The sequence below is a fragment of the Streptopelia decaocto genome (genome assembly GCF_964273445.1).
Source record: "Streptopelia decaocto genome assembly, chromosome: 7".
Lineage (NCBI taxonomy): Eukaryota > Metazoa > Chordata > Aves > Columbiformes > Columbidae > Streptopelia > Streptopelia decaocto.
In genome coordinates this window covers 3069481-3085400 of record NC_138661.1, presented here as the reverse complement: position 1 = coordinate 3085400, position 15920 = coordinate 3069481, and the positions used below count along the sequence as shown (strand labels likewise).

The window sequence follows — 15920 nt, the reverse complement described above, 5'->3', positions numbered from 1 at the left end:
GGGGGTTGTGGAGTCTCCTTCTGTGCAGACATTCCAACCCGCCTGGACACCTTCCTGTGTAACCTCATCTGGGTGTTCCTGCTCCATGGGGGGATTGCACTGGATGAGCTTTCCAGGTCCCTTCCAACCCCTGACATTCTGGGATTCTGTGTGGAACGTGCTTGCTCACAGACCCACCACAAGGCACAGGGCTATTCTTTCCTTTCTAAATCATCCCTTTTACTCTCTTCCAGCCCTTAACAGACTGCTCCAAAAATACCATAAATTATAGAGTATGAATGATGTCAAAGCCTGCTCTCAGAGGAAGGCTGGGAACAGCAATCATGTTTGGCTTGGGAATACACAGACACAGTTTTTGTTCGTAGCCTACAAAAAAAAAAGGCTCTGCACATCAAAGGCAACAAATATTATTTCCTTTCAGATCTTTCCTTTAACAAGCCCAGACTGATGCTACAGACACAGGGAGGTTCATAGGATGAAAAGGGAAAGCCTGGGCCAAGGAAAATGGCTTAAACCACTGAAATACACAGCAAAAGCATCAATGCACCAGAACACCCAGTACCTACATATTCAGTTCAAACTGCACTTTGTTGTTCCAGCTGGCTTCCAGAGAGACCTGCTTATGAAGCCCTGAATGTGACAGGAGATAATGACCATAACCCTCAAATTAAGACATATGAATCTTCTCATCATGTGCATAAAGGATTATTTGGCAATTCAAGCTGTTCCAAACTACAGTACCTGTCCACAGTCCCAAAGAGGGAAACAGAAAAATTTGGGCAATGTTAACAAAAGAAAGAAAGAAAAAGCAGAGAAAAGTATCAGAACCTTGATGCTGTTCTCCAGACCTACATTAATCAGAAAATCCTTGAAAAGGCGCTTAACTTTTATCTACAACTAAACCAACAACACCCTCAGCTGTGAACACCCCACATCTCTGAGCAGCTCTGGAACTAAAGTAAATCTGAACCAAGTCAACTGAGATTCGTCCCTTACTTTTATTTGTGCAGCAAATCTGAGATCCCAGCTAAAACAAGAGACCAAACCCATCATCTTTTAATAATGTGCATGGTGATAGTGACGGATTTCTTCTACCTTCCATTCCCCTACATGGGGTAAATCTGAGAGCTGTAGCTCCTATTTTCTGCCTCCTTACAGTAGCAAAGTAAGTAAGTCTTATCACTGCAAAGTGCTACGGAACTTCATTACACTGTATAAATGTTTTACACCAACAATAATTAAGAGGTACATTTTCAAATAAGTGCCTCTAAAAGTTAAGCACACAAATTTGAGAGCACTGCAGCTAAGTCCCATGTACGTGCCCACCAGAGCGGTAATTCCAGGTGTCTGCCTTGGAAACTTTGGTTGCATCTGTGCAAAGTGTGAACCATAGAAATCACAGAATTGTTTTGGTTGGAAATGATCTTTAAGATCATCGAGTCCAACTGTTAACCCACCACTGTCAAGTCTACCACTAAACCATGTCCCTGAGAACCTCATCTATGTGTCTTTTAAACATCTCCATGGATGGTGACTCCAGCACTGCCCTGGGCAGCCTGTTCCAATGCCCCACAGCCCTTGGGGGAAGAAATTGTTCCCCAGATCCAACCTCAACCTCCCCTGGCGCAAATTGAGGCCATTTCCTCTCATCTTCCACTTGCTACCAGGGAGCAGAGCCCGACCCCCCCTGGCTCCAAGCTCCTTTCAGGCAGTTCAGAGATCAGAAGGTCTCCCCTCAGCTCCTGTTCTCCAGCTGAACCCCCCAGGTCCCTCAGCCGCTCCCATCACACTTGTGCTCCAGCCCCTCACCAGCTCTGTTCCCTTCTCTCCACTCGCTCCAGCACCTGAAGGACTTTCCTGTAGCAAGTTCTCTAGAGTCTTCCCACATACTGAGGGAGCTGGGGCTCTGTTTTGGAGGAAACTGAGGGGTGACCTCATTCATGGGGATCAATATGGAAAGGGGGAGTGTCAGGAGGATGGAGCCAGGTTCTTCTCGGTGACAACCAATGACAGGACAAGGAGTAATGGGTTCAAACTGGAACACAAGAGGTTCCACTTAAATATGAGAAGAAACTTCTTCCCAGTGAGGGTGGCAGAGCCTGGCCCAGGCTGCCCAGGGGGGTTGTGGAGTCTCCTTCTGTGCAGACATTCCAACCCGCCTGGACACCTTCCTGTGTAACCTCATCTGGGTGTTCCTGCTCCATGGGGGGATTGCACTGGATGAGCTTTCCAGGGCCCTTCCAACCCCTGACATTCTGGGATTCTGTGATACAGACATCTTTTCTTCTAGCTGACTTCTCTAAGCCCATAGCTGAGGATTCCTGTCTTCACAAGATGCTCAGAACAGTTTCTCTGACTTCAAAGCAGAAGTGCACAAATACACTGCCCAGACACTGGTTAGAAACTGACCTGCCCTCATTTGATCTAATTAACCTCCTTTCTGACAGCAAACAGGTGGAAACAAACAGGACACATCACAAAACCCAGCTACGGAGCCTCTTCCATGCTACATAAAATTACAACCTCAACCTTTAAGTCAACCCTCTGCACAGCCAGCGAGGCCTGCACTGGAGACCAGATGGCCTTCAGAAGGCACACTGCTGGACCCATGCCCCTGTGGAGACACCGGGTCCGACAGCAGTTGTGCAGGTGAACCATAGAAATCACAGAATTGTTTTGGTTGGAAAAGACCTTTAAGATCATTGAGTCCAACTGTTAACTCTTGAGTCCACCACTAAACCATGTCCCTAAGAACAGCAGCTGTGCAGTTGTGCAGGTAACCACACATGAAGTCAGTGCAATGCCCCTGCGAGTACCGAGCTTTGTGGTGCACAACCGTGGATAAATAAACCCCAACGGTCCCCCAAGAAGAGCGACACAAGTCCGGCCTCATACTGGATGAATCACCTTGGCAGGACACATATGGCTCGACACATCAACAGCTCAACTAAGTTTTTCAGCTGAAAAAATGTCTTTTGTTCCTTCCTGAGGGTTGTTGAGCATTGGAACAGGCTGCCCAGGAAAGTGGTGGAGTCACCATCCATGGAGGTGTTTGAAAGATGCGCAGATGATGTTCTTGGGGACATGGTTTAGTGGCGGACTTGGCAGTGTTGGGCTAATGGTTGGACTCAATGATCTTAAAGGTCTTTTCCAACCAAAATGATTCTGTGATTCCTCTGAGTTTTTTTTTTTTAATGCATGTGAGAAGTGCCACTTCTTCAGTGAATTCCAGACACTTCACCAGTCTGAATTGTTTCTTCTCAGAAAAAATGTCCTCAAAATATTTAAAGTTTTCTTCTTATCTAATCCCTCGCTATTTTTTCCCCACTCCATCCCACTGTGGAGAGACACAAGAACTGATAGAAAAACGAGGAAACTTCATCAGATGTGTTCTTCTTTCCCATCTCCCTGGCAAACACTAAGTTCAATAATTTACCGCAAGTTCTCTGTGTTCGCAGCCTCACTGAGTATTGGCAACTGAGTCAATGCCTTCCTACGTGTAGAAACAACCCTCCTCAGGTAGAAGACCAAACCGTGGTACAGAAACACCACTAAGAGTTCACTTTCCTACCATCCACGCTGTCAGCATTGAAAAACTTCCTCCGGTGGAGCCCTGAGAAGCATCACACTTGCACACAAGCTGCTACAAATTCCAGCCCCTGTAACGTATCACACAACAGGTTATTTCTGGCACTGCAGAGAAAAACCCCAATCTGCACCCATGCAACTCCAAGGCTGCAAATTCCACATTTCTTGCCTAAGAAAGGGTTTTAAAGCCCCAGGATTTAGACATATGAAAGAAAAGGGTCATAACGACTGCACTATAAACTGCGCTGTAACAACTATGCCGTATTACTTTAAGATAATGAATATAAATTGCTCTGTGCAAACTAATGCAATCGCTTTCCTGTCTTGGACAGAGAACATGTGTTCCAGCCCTGATTCACGCTTATCTTACACAGGCACAGCAATGTTGTCCTTAAACAATCAGGTATACGATGCCCATTAGCTGGAATGGACCCGGACGGTTGTGTTCCTATGAATCATATGAAACAAAAAAGAAAACAAAAATCAGTCCCCAACAGGACACTATTTTTGAGTGAAGTGTACGGCATCTTCAGCTATCCCATCAATAATAGAGGTGTATGCCAGTCCTCGTCAAAAATGTCCCCCAGAAGACTCATCCTCTGCTGGAAGAGAGATGGTTGTATTGCTTCAGCAGGCAATTGCTCAAGCAATACTGCTTCAGTGCCATCAACAGCCACTTCCCAGTCATAACCCAAGCACAAAATGCCCGAAACGCAAAGAAATAACATGGGAAGAGTCACCAGTTTGGCTTAGAGCTACAATTTCTTTCTCACATTAGATGGAGAGATCACCACCAGGTCTACCATAGAATCACAGAATCATTTCAGCTGGAAGAGACCCTCAGGATCACCGAGTCCAACCATCACCTCATCTAACTCCAGCACTAAATCATGACCCTAAGAACCTCATCTAAACATCTAGTAGTGGATTTGGTGGAACTGTTTTGGTGGACTCATACTGATCCATGAACCACCATGGTGGTGCTTCCCTCTCCTTTACCCCCCCAAAAAATGTAATTGGAAATGTAAATGAGACTCAAAACACGCATGGAAGCTCCTCTTGCACCAGACAAAATAGCACTGAGACAAGAAAGAGCTTTGAGATCACCAGAAATGGCAGAAAACAAACACCTTCCACCCCAGACCCAAATCCCGCTCCCATGCATTAGCTCATAAGGAAACCAAAACAAGAAAAAAAATCACACACAGAATCACAGAATGGACTGGGTTGGAAAAGCCCTCAGAGATCATCCAGTCCAACCCTTGGTCCAACTCCAGCCCATTGACTAGATCATGGCACTAAGTGCCATGTCCAATCTCAGTTTCAAACCCTCCAGGGCCGGTGAGTCCAGCACCTCCCTGGGCAGCCATTCCAATGCCTGACCACTCTCTCTGCACAGAATTGCTTTCTCATCTCCAGCCTCAGTTTCCCATGGCAGAGTGAAGCCCATGGCCCCTTGTCCTATTGCTGATGCCTGGGAGAAGAGACCAATCCCCCCCTGGCTAGAACAGCCCTTCAGGTAGTTCTAGAGAGTGCTGAGCTCAGCTCTAAGCCTCCTCTTCTCCAGACTAAACAAGCCCAGCTCCCTCAGCCTCTCCCCATAGGTCTTATGCTCAAGTCCCTTCCCCAGTCTTGTTGCTCTTCTCTGGACCCGCTCCAGCACTTCAATCTCTTTCCTGAGCTGAGGGTCCCAGAACTGAACACAATACTCCAGGTGTGGCCTCCCCAATGCAGAGCACAGGGGAAGGGTCACTGCCCTTGTCCTGCTGACCACGCTGGTTTGGATCCAGGACAGGATCCCATTGGCCTTCTTGGCACACTGGTGGCTCATGTTGAGCTTCCTGTCCATTAGTCCCCCAGGTCCCTTTCTGCCTGGCTGCTCTGCAGCCACTCTGTGCCCAGCCTGGAGCGCTGCAGGGGGGTGTTGTGGCCAAAGTGCAGGACCCGGCACTTGGCCTTGTTGAACTGAATCCCATTGGAATCAGCCCATTTTTCCAGTCCATCCACATCCCTCTGCAGAGCCCTCCTGCCTTGCAGCAGGTCCACACTCCCTCCCAACTTGGTGTCATCAGCAAATTTGCTGATGATGGTCTCAATCCCCTCATCTAAATCATCAATAAAGATGTTAAACAGGTGTCCCTGGGGGACACCACTAGTGACCGGCCGCCAGCTGGATGCAGCCCCATTCACCAGCACTCTCTGGGCCCGGCCCTCCAGCCAGTTCTAACCAAGGAGAGAGTCCTTCCTCACCTCTAAAAGAGGACAACAAGAACACCCTTTCCACCCCCTCACTTTGCTACCCCAACCCAGGGAACGCAGGAAATGCAAGTCCATTTTATCAACAGCATTTGCAAGCAAAGTCAGGAGGAATCATTCTGTTTTTGAAGGAATATCAGAAAGGTGGCAGATACACCGAGAGCCTGGGACTCAAACACATACTGTATGCCTCTGAATAAACTCCCTGTAGCCACCCAAAGTGCCTGGGACGCCCTCACTTACATCTCTGCCCTGTAAGCCATACCCGGGTATTAGGCCAACGTTACAGATTCCATCTCCTGCGGTGAGATTGGCCATTTTGCAGAGGACCAGCCCAAATTCGTAGGGCCACCAGGGAGTCCCACTTCACCTTACCGCAAGGATTTCCATTCTAAGTAGAGCCGGCCCACTTACTTTTGGTGAATAATTCAACCACTCTGTTAAACAGTTCGCTTTTTTCCTCCCCACCCTATTTGCACGTTTGCCACAAAGAGACAGCGACTATTTTCTTTTCCGTGGGCATTTTCATTATTCATTATTGCGATCATCCAGCAGGAGGTTTGTGTGAAAAAATCCAGCAAGCCGCAAATCCATTTTCATGGGTCAATTCTCATGCACGTAGCTGAGCAAAAGCCCATCAGTTTCCAAATGCGCAGAAGAAATAACTGCTAATTTTTAAAACCACTAATAAAAAAAGGAATGCAAGCTTTGGAAGGATAAAGGCTTGCTCAGAACCATCTGTCATTTCGTAATATTATTTTACCACATTTAACCAAGACCAGCACGGCCTGTTGTGACAGGACAAAGGGTGATGGTTTCAAACTAAAGGAGGGAGATTCAGGCTGGACATGAGGAAGAAATTGTTGCCCTGAGGGTGGTGAGAGCCTGGCCCAGGTTGGCCAGAGAGGTGGTGGCTGAACCATCCCTGGAGACATCCCAGGCCAGGCTGGACGGGGCTCTGAGCAACCTGAGCTGGTGAAGATGTCCCTGCTCATGGCAGGGGTGGCAATGGATGGGCTTTGAAGGTCCTTTCCAACCCAAACTACTCTATGATTCTACACAGCTGCCTGTCTGAGAGGATGGAGAAGACAACGTGAGGGAAAGAGTGCTGGAAGGACAGTCAAAATGAGGGATCTCTCTTCTCCACACCTCTAGCAAACTGAGCACCAGGCCAAGTTCAGCACAAGATTTGCTGTGTAGTCACCAGTGGAGGAAAAGATGGGTCCATCAGGGCAACAAAGATGCTGAAGGGAGTGGAGCATCTCCCGTGTGAGGAAAGGCTGAGGGAGCTGGGGCTCTGGAGCTGGACAAGAGGAGACTGAGGGGGGACTCATTCATGGGGATCAATATGGAAAGGGGGAGTGTCAGGAGGATGGAGCCAGGCTCTTCTGGTGACAACCAATGGCAGGACAAGGGGCAATGGGTTCAAACTGGAACACAGGAGGTTCCACTTAAATATGAGAAGAAACTTGTTCCTGGTGAGGGTGGCAGAGCCTGGCCCAGGCTGCCCAGGGGGTTGTGGAGTCTCCTTCTGTGCAGACATTCCAACCCGCCTGGACACCTTCCTGTGTAACCTCATCTGGGTGTTCCTGCTCCATGGGGGGATTGCACTGGATGAGCTTTCCAAGGCCCTTCAACCCCTGACATTCTGGGATTCTGTGATCAGACATCATGGCTTGTTCTGCACAATCTCTGGCAAATTAACATCCACACACACCCCTTACTGTCTCCATTTCCCCTGCCAAATAGGAGTAATTTTTCTCAAAATTGTGGCAAACTGTTTTACGAGATATCTTTAAAGCTTGGGAAATAATTCTTATTTAGATACATAAGGCTGGGAAAGACTTTCTGGCCATTAATTTCAGCCTTCTGCTAATTTCCAGCCTTAATTTATTCATGGCCTGCTCATACCCATTTGTCTGTGTGCCAACATGCTGCTTCAGTTTAAATAATTCTCCTTTCCTACATTCCCTGTTCGTCCTCCCAAGATGTTTCTAGTGCAGGAGCCATGTTCCCATCTTGGCCAGCCTAAGCAAGCCAAGCTTTGTTAGTCCCTGCATGCAAGGGTACACTGGTCCCATCACCCTGGTCCCATCACCCTGGTCCCCATTGCTGATTTAAATTCACCCATGCGCCCATACGCCATGGTGTACCCAGGTACCATAATTTCGTGGCTCGTCTCTCCAGGGTTTGATCCAAAGAGACCAAATCAATCCCTGACAAGGCCAAGGGCTGAACCAGTTCCCTCTAATGAGACCCCTTGTCCCCCAAAATTCTTCGAGTCCCCAAGTGAAGGGCATTTCCAGCTGCCCCACTGTCCCTTCCAGCACAAACAAACCTGCGCAAAGCCTGGCCCTACTTCAAACAACATGCACCCCGTCCTCCCAAAATTAATGGGCAAATGAGTTTTTATATGATATTTATAATTTTTTTTTCTGAAAGATATTACTTCAGAAGTTATTGCTACCAGTGCTGATATAATATAAAGCCATAGATTTATTTGGGGTTTTTTTCTACCTGAACAGAGAGACAAGCCTGCAAGGGGAAGCAACTACAAGAGGACTGCATCCCACACCAAGACATCCGCTTGTGCCTCCAGAGCTTGTAGGGGAAAAAAGAAGATTATTAAGGCTACAGATTGCAATCCAGCCCGCACGGCAGCACATCTTCCACAGAAAAACCATGAGAAAGGGAAATCACTGCCCAGTCGGAAGGAAGAGCTTTGAAATAAAGCTTATCTGGAGGCCCTGCAACCCAAATGCTGTTGGATGGCACAGGGTGGCTGCACGGTTGGTACAAGCTGAAGCAGCCCTGAGACTTCAGCTCAGAGAGTGATGCAGACACCGCTGCCCTGACCCCTCAAACACAGCTCGGTGAAACCATCCTCGCACACCGAAATAAAGCACCTTCCCCTCGACTGTCCTTTCCCAGCCTCTCCTGTCGTGCGTGCTCTGCATGGAGAAACCGGGGGTTTTGTGAACTGCTGGAGAAGCAGCCGGGTGCTCCAGTAATCAGAGCGAGACTTGGTTCCCAAGGCTGGAAGCGACGAGCACTGGGAGCAGGGTGCTCGACACACACAGCGCTGATCCGGGCTCGCCATGTGATCCGTGCTGCAGCAGAGCTGCTGGCACGGCTGCTCTAATAACCAGGAAAAAATTCCCTACCATGCTCCCGAGTTAGGTTTCCGCTCCACAGCCTTTGACTCTGCAAGAGAGCCGAACTGCCGAGCCACTGATGCTGGCTCAGCGTGCCTGTAATCCCAGTCTTATTAAGCAAAGCAATTAAGCATGGACTTAACTTTAAACACATTGTCAAAGCCCAGCGGCTTAGTGCAAGTTCAGGCTTAAGCAGATGCTTAAGTCCATTGCTGACTTGAGGCTTAAGCTGCCAAATGAAACCACGAGACCTTGCTTGAGCTGTTCCAGTGAAATAAGAAAACACAAAGCTTATTCTTCTCAGCAACTGTGCTGAAGTTAAGGACAGGTTTAGCGTTTTGTTCCCAGGCGCCAAGCACCACCAAGGACACACACATTGCTGGAAGGGTTCCCTGCAGACACATCTGACCACGCTGCTGCACCACAGGGGTGGTCACCCACCATCACAGCGTGTCCCCAGGGACACGGCCGACATCCCCACTGCTGCACCACAGGGGTGGTCACCCACCATCACAGCGTGTCCCCAGGGACACGGCCGACGTCCCCACTGCTGCACCACAGGGGTGGTCACCCAACATCACAGCGTGTCCCCAGGGACACGGCCGACGTCCCCACTGCTGCACCACAGGGGTGGTCACCCACCATCACAGCATGTCCCCAGGGACACGGCCGACGTCCCCACTGCTGCACCACAGGGGTGGTCACCCACCATCACAGCGTGTCCCCAGGGACACGGCCGATGTCCCCACGGCTGCACCACAGGGGTGGTCACCCACCATCACAGCGTGTCCCCAGGGACACGGCCGATGTCCCCACGGCTGCACCACAGGGGTGGTCACCCACCATCACAGCGTGTCCCCAGGGACACGGCCGATGTCCCCACGGCTGCGCAGACACCAACCTCTGCTTCCAGGGGCTTGCACAGCTCCAGGGTTTCAGAGCAGGTCTGAAGGAGAGGAGATGGGGAGCCTGAAGCAGCATAGGACAACGTATAAATGCTTAAATGTCTAGCAAATGCCTGCTGAAGGGTGGCATTCCGAAGCGGTGGGAATCAAACCCTCCCGAGCTGAAGGAGAGATGCCAGAAGGTCAGAGATAAGCTTTACATATTAAGAGAAGCAATATGATGAAAAAGAAAAGGTGACGGCCCCCGGGAAGAGCCAGGAGAACAAGCGCAGCCACCACATTTTCAGCAGGGTTGTGGTGTTCTTGTGTTGCTTGTGCTGCTTGTTCTTTTTCTTGTTTTCTGAGAAAACAGCGGTACGGAAACACACATCTGCGATGCTGAGAGCCAGGACAAGACATAAAACCTTGTGGATGGTGGAAAGGGCTCCAGCAAAAAGTCATTACACAGGCAGGGGCTGCTTGACTTGGTGAAGCTGATGAAGATGAGAGATGAGAAGCTACGTTTTAATTCAGTGCAAGGCACAGAAAAGGTGTTAGGACAGACTTGAAGGAGAAGAACTTTGCAGTGTGGAAGTAAAGAAGCTTTCAGTGCTGAGACGAAAGGCAGATGGGGTGGCAGTTGGAAAGAGTCAAAAAAGAAAGCAGAAAAAAAAGGAGGAAAAAATAAATAAACAACACACGTACCCTTAAGACTGGAGACACTAAACGCGATTGTATTACCAGCAGAAAGTTAGAGAAGGATGACAAGTTATGGCAAAGATCAGGAGGGGAAACAACGCTTCCCACTGTTTGTGTAGATGGAAAAGCTGAATCAGACCAAATGAAAATGCACATTGAAATGTGAAGTCAAGGGGTCACGGACACGGGAGCACCATCGGCAGCCCCTGTGCTACACCAGCGCCCTGCCCTGGGAAATGATGGAGTAACGTTGAAGAAATTCACTGGAAAAGAGACACAACCCCTCTCCCCTCCCACAGAAGCCACAGACCTCATACCTACCCTGTACATTTTTAATGCAGGAACTGAAGGATCAAGTCGTGCATCCAAAGGCACAGGATGACTGGGAGCAGGAAGAGCCCTTTTCATCTCCAGAACAGGTAGAATGGGGAAAAAACCCACATCATATCTTGCTCCAATTCCTGTGACTAATATAGGGGTTTTTTTTTGCAATAAGACATGCTTCTGCTTAATCAAATGACTTAGAGAGAAATAAACAAGGCATTTTCCTTCTCTAACAGCTGGTTTTTAAGGATAAATAAAATTATAAAAGTGCCTGACTTAAAATTAACAAAAGAATAATCACACGCATGCTCCCAAGTCTGAAGTAGGTTAGTGCACACAAATATAGAGGATGAAGCAAAAATCTCTAGAAAATACTGCAGTTCTTTGTAATAACAATCCTTGAACACGACAGTCCTCTGACATAACATTTCATGTCGACCTGTGGCTGGTCCTCACCCTTCTCACAAAGAAACCCAGATGTGATCTCCCACTAAACCACGGAATAAATGCCAATCCACTCAGGGCATGTAATTCTCTGGGACAATTCACAGAGCCTTGGGCTTTTTTTGACAAATTCCAGGACCCCTTGAGCGTGAGCAGAAAAGCAGCCACCCACCCCCTGCCCTCACCTGTCCTCGTCATGAGAAATGTCCAAGTCCAAGCCAGCCCAAGCTGGCTGAGCAAACCCAAGGGATCACAGACTCCCAGAATGTGAGGGATTGGAAGGGACCTGGAAAGCTCATCCAGTGCAATCCCCCCATGGAGCAGGAACACCCAGATGAGGTTACACAGGAAGGTGTCCAGGCGGGTTGGAATGTCTGCACAGAAGGAGACTCTTTGCTGCCCTGCGCTGGACTCTCTCCAGCAGTTCCCTGTCCTGCTGGAACTGAGGGGCCACAACTGGACACAAGATTCCAGGTGTGGTCTCCCCAGGGCAGAGCAGAGGGGCAGGAGAACCTCTCTGACCTACTGACCACCCCCTTCTAACCCACCCCAGGTACCATTGGCTTCCTGGCCACAAGGGCCCAGGGCTGGCTCATGGTCACCCTGCTGTCCCCAGGACCCCCAGGTCCCTTTCCCCAGGATCCCCAGGTCCCTTTCCCCTACGCTGCTCTCTAATAGGTCATTCCCCAATTTACACGGGAACCTGGGGTTGTTCCTGCCCAGATACAAGACTCTACAGTTTCCCTTGTTATATTTAATTCAATTTTTCCTCGTCCAACTCTCCATCCTGTCCAGGTCTCTGATGGCAGCACAGCTTCCAGTGTCAGCCACTCCTCCCAGCTCGGTGTCACCAGCAAACTTGCTGACAGTCACTCTATACTCAAGAAGCAGACAACACAAAGCCATTTTGGGGACAACAGCTCATCCTCAGCTGCCTTCTTCCCCAGGCACCATTCAGGAGCAAGGTGACAGCATCAGAGATGACTGCACATGCTACATGACATGACAACGGCTCCTCTGCCACTGGCGAGGGTAGGGACACAACCCACCTGAAAGTTTGGGCACATTGCATGTCCCCAGCAAAAGCCACGGGCACCATTTAGTTGCACTAAAACCACTTTGGATAGCGGCGACAAAATCATGCCCTCATAAAAACACACCGAGATATCAGGTACATGAATAATCAGTTGTACGAACTTTCCAACTTGAGCCCTTACAGCTTGACAGTGCTGGGGCTGTATTGAGCAATTAGCTGAGAGAAGAACTGGCAAGAGCAGTTTGAAGGACCACATGAAGGCAACACGTGAGCCTAGAATGGAGTAAAATGTCCAAACCAGGACCTCCAAGAGGGACTCTCATTGCACCAGTGCCAAGAGGCTGTGTATGTTCAAGATGCCTGAACGGTGCCTGTTTGTTCCCTGGTAGAGGCAGAACATCTTTGTGGAAATCCTGACACACTGGGATAACTCTGGGCTACACACCCAGTGTTCCTGTTCAGGCATGAGGGACACAAATTTTGCTTCTCTTCTTCAATCAGCAAAACCTGAGATTGGTTATAAACCCAAAACACACAGCCATGAGGACACGGTAGTCATTCACCAACTAAGGACTCCAACAATTCTGATGATGGTTCTAAAATTTCTGAGACGGCTTTAAAAGCATTCATAACTTGGAAGGGGTACATGCTTTTCATAGAACTGAGGGCATTGAAGTATTGGGATAACTCTGGGTTGCGCATTCAGTTTTCCTCTTCAAGCATGATGACCACAAAATCAGCAAAACCTGAGGTACTAATTGTTTTTGTTTTCCCTCAGCACCCGTTCTTCAAAGGTGCAAAACGCCAGCAGATTTGCAACAGAATCCCAAGAGTCAGCACTTCTGAAAGCCTTGGCCTCTCCTGTCACGCTCTAATTTGAAGCAGATGGAACCTGTAGCATCTGCAGAACCTGGTCCTGGACTAGGAAAGCTTTGCTTTGCCCGGGCAGTCCCCCCCGGCCTCCCCGAGCAGAGCCCCTCGCATTGCCAGCACTGAGCTCAGGTTTGCATTTGGATAGAGAGTGGGGGCATTGCTGCAGACTGAAAGAATTGCGTTCTGCCACCGACGCAAACTCACGACTAAGTATTAAGCCAGCACCCGCATCCATCTGGGTAAATCACACTGTAGAGACCCTCCAGAGCCACCGCGGAATTTGGAACACGGGTCCCACCTGGCTCAGACTTAAATACTCCCTGGATGTGGCGCAGACGTTCCTCCCGATTGCTCTGAGCTTCACCCCAGCTCCTCTGACCACAGACAAAGCAACTGACCCCACCAAGTCATCCCAACACCTGCCATGCTGCGGATAATAATAACAGCTGAATAATAATCATCATAAACAACCCCTGGGCTTGACTGCTTTCTCAGATTACCATTACACAAAGGAACGATTTTCTTTTTAACAGATTCAATGCATGCCTTTCCTCCCTCTGTCACAAAAAACCCACAAACGTGTTTGTCTGCTACGAGCAGTTTATTAATTGTGCTTTTGTTTATTACTGTATTAGGGATGGAGGGCACTGCGCTGCCTGTCCTGCCAATCGGTTCACCCCTTTGATTTCAAGGGGAGTTTAAACACACAGCAGAAATCCGGCTCGTTTAGTGCTCATCTCATGTGAGGATGTAGAGGATTTTCTGTTTGTTTGGGGTTTTTCTGGTTTGGTTTTTTTCCTTTTTATTCCCACCCACCTTTGCCTCCATCCCCCTTTTGTTTTTTAAGCTGCGGCACGTCGCAGCTTTTGCAAACTCCAAAGTAACTATTAGACAATAAAACCCTGATGCGTCTATTTCCTCAGTGGCAAAAAGAAAAATATGAATAATTTCTTTCATTAGCGTAACTTTCCCTTTCAAATAGCTCTACAGAGCACTGGGACACCCACAATCTCAGAGAAACCCACTAAGGTCCTCCCAGCTGCCAGAAACCCGCTGCTCCTAATTAAAAACTTCAAAAGCAAATAAAAATAGCGAATTTCTGCAAGGACCAACCGCTTCAATTTCAGCTGCTTCTTTGAAGGAAAAGAAAATAAAAGCGACACCACCAAGCCCCTAAAACACAAGTGTCTCGTATTAAAACAGCGCAAAGGAAAACCCCTCGGTAAAACTCCCCACTTTTCTGGAAAAATCTAATTAGTTTTGCGAGGAAGATGAATAATCCAGGAGCTGAAGCGGCCGCCCCGGGGTGGGGGGACCCACCGGGACCCAAACTTTTCGCGGAGCAGCGGGCGAGCAAAACCCCCCGCGGAGGTGGGAGGGGGAGAGGATGGAAATAATGATAATAATAATAATAAAATATGGAAATGCCAGTGGAAGGTCCCCGCACGGCTCCTGAGCGCTGGCTGCAGGATGGAGCCGCGGGCGCCGAAGTTCCGCGGCCAAACGCCGCCGCTCCCCCCGGGCCGCGGCGCCAAGGGCTCGCCCGGCCCCCCCGGGGCTCCCCGGGGCACGGAGCTGCTCTCAGCCCCCCACACGCACCCCCCGAGGGATGAGGAGGACATTTGGGGGGGCTACAGGCACCCTCAGGCTTCTGCCGCCACCTCCCCACCCCACAACCCCCCCACCAAGGACGCGGAGAGGCGGGAGGGCGCCTTACTTTTCTGGCTGGAGTAGCCCGGGTAATATCCATAGTAGCCCGTGATCCGCAAGATCCTGTCCTCGATGGTGGCCACGCCGTTGGGTGCTGCTTTCCCATCCATAAGAGGGCGGGAGCCGCTGGCGGGGCGGCCGGGCGGGACGCCGAGCCGAGCGGAGCCGGGCTGGCAGCACAGCGGGAGGCGGAGGAGGAGGGGAGGAGGCAGGCGGTGCGGGCTCGGCCGCCGCAGCCCGCGGTGCCGCCGGGGCGCTCGCTCTGACTCCGCCGCCTGGTGCAGGACGCGCTCCGCAGCGCGGCAGCGGCCCCGGCCGGCCCGGCCTCTCCCCCCGCCCAGCCCCGTGCGGGGGAGGGGACGGGGGAGGGAAGGGGGGCGGTAGTTCACAGAAGCACAGGATGTCAGGGATCGGAAGGGACCGGGAAAGCTCATCCAGTGCAATCCCCCCATGGAGCAGGAACACCCAGATGAGGTTACACAGGAAGGTGTCCAGGCGGGTTGGAATGTCTGCACAGAAGGAGACTCCACAACCCCCCTGGGCAGCCTGGGCCAGGCTCTGCCACCCTCACCGGGAACAAGTTTCTTCTCAAATGTAAGTGGAACCTCTTGTGTTCCAGTTTGAACCCATTGCCCCTTGTCCTGCCATGGGTTGTCACCGAGAAGAGCCTGGCTCCATCCTCCTGACACTCCCCCTTTCCATATTGATCCCCAGGAATGAGTCCCCCCTCAGTGTCCTCTTGTCCAGCTCCAGAGCCCCAGCTCCCTCAGCCTTTCCTCACACGGGAGATGCTCCACTCCCTGCAGCATCTTGGTGGCTGCGCTGGACTCTCTCCAGCAGTTCCCTGTCCTGCTGGAACTGAGGGGCCACAACTGGACACAAGATTCCAGGTGTGGTCTCCCCAGGGCAGAGCAGAGGGGCAGGAGAACCTGTCTCAATCTATCAACCACA

The 15920-nt window shown here is 50.1% G+C and overlaps 1 protein-coding gene across 1 annotated transcript in view; it reads right to left on the bottom strand.

The window, feature by feature from the left end:
• SLC35F4 (solute carrier family 35 member F4) overlaps nucleotides 1–15079 on the bottom strand; it is a gene marked incomplete at its 5' end in the record, with an annotated part of 138610 nt that extends 123531 nt beyond the window's left edge. The window contains one exon of the mRNA XM_082058085.1: nucleotides 14977–15079. Within this exon, the coding sequence (XP_081914211.1) occupies nucleotides 14977–15079 (103 nt within the window). The remainder of the gene's footprint in view (nucleotides 1–14976) is intronic.
• Nucleotides 15080–15920: the final 841 nt, after the last annotated feature.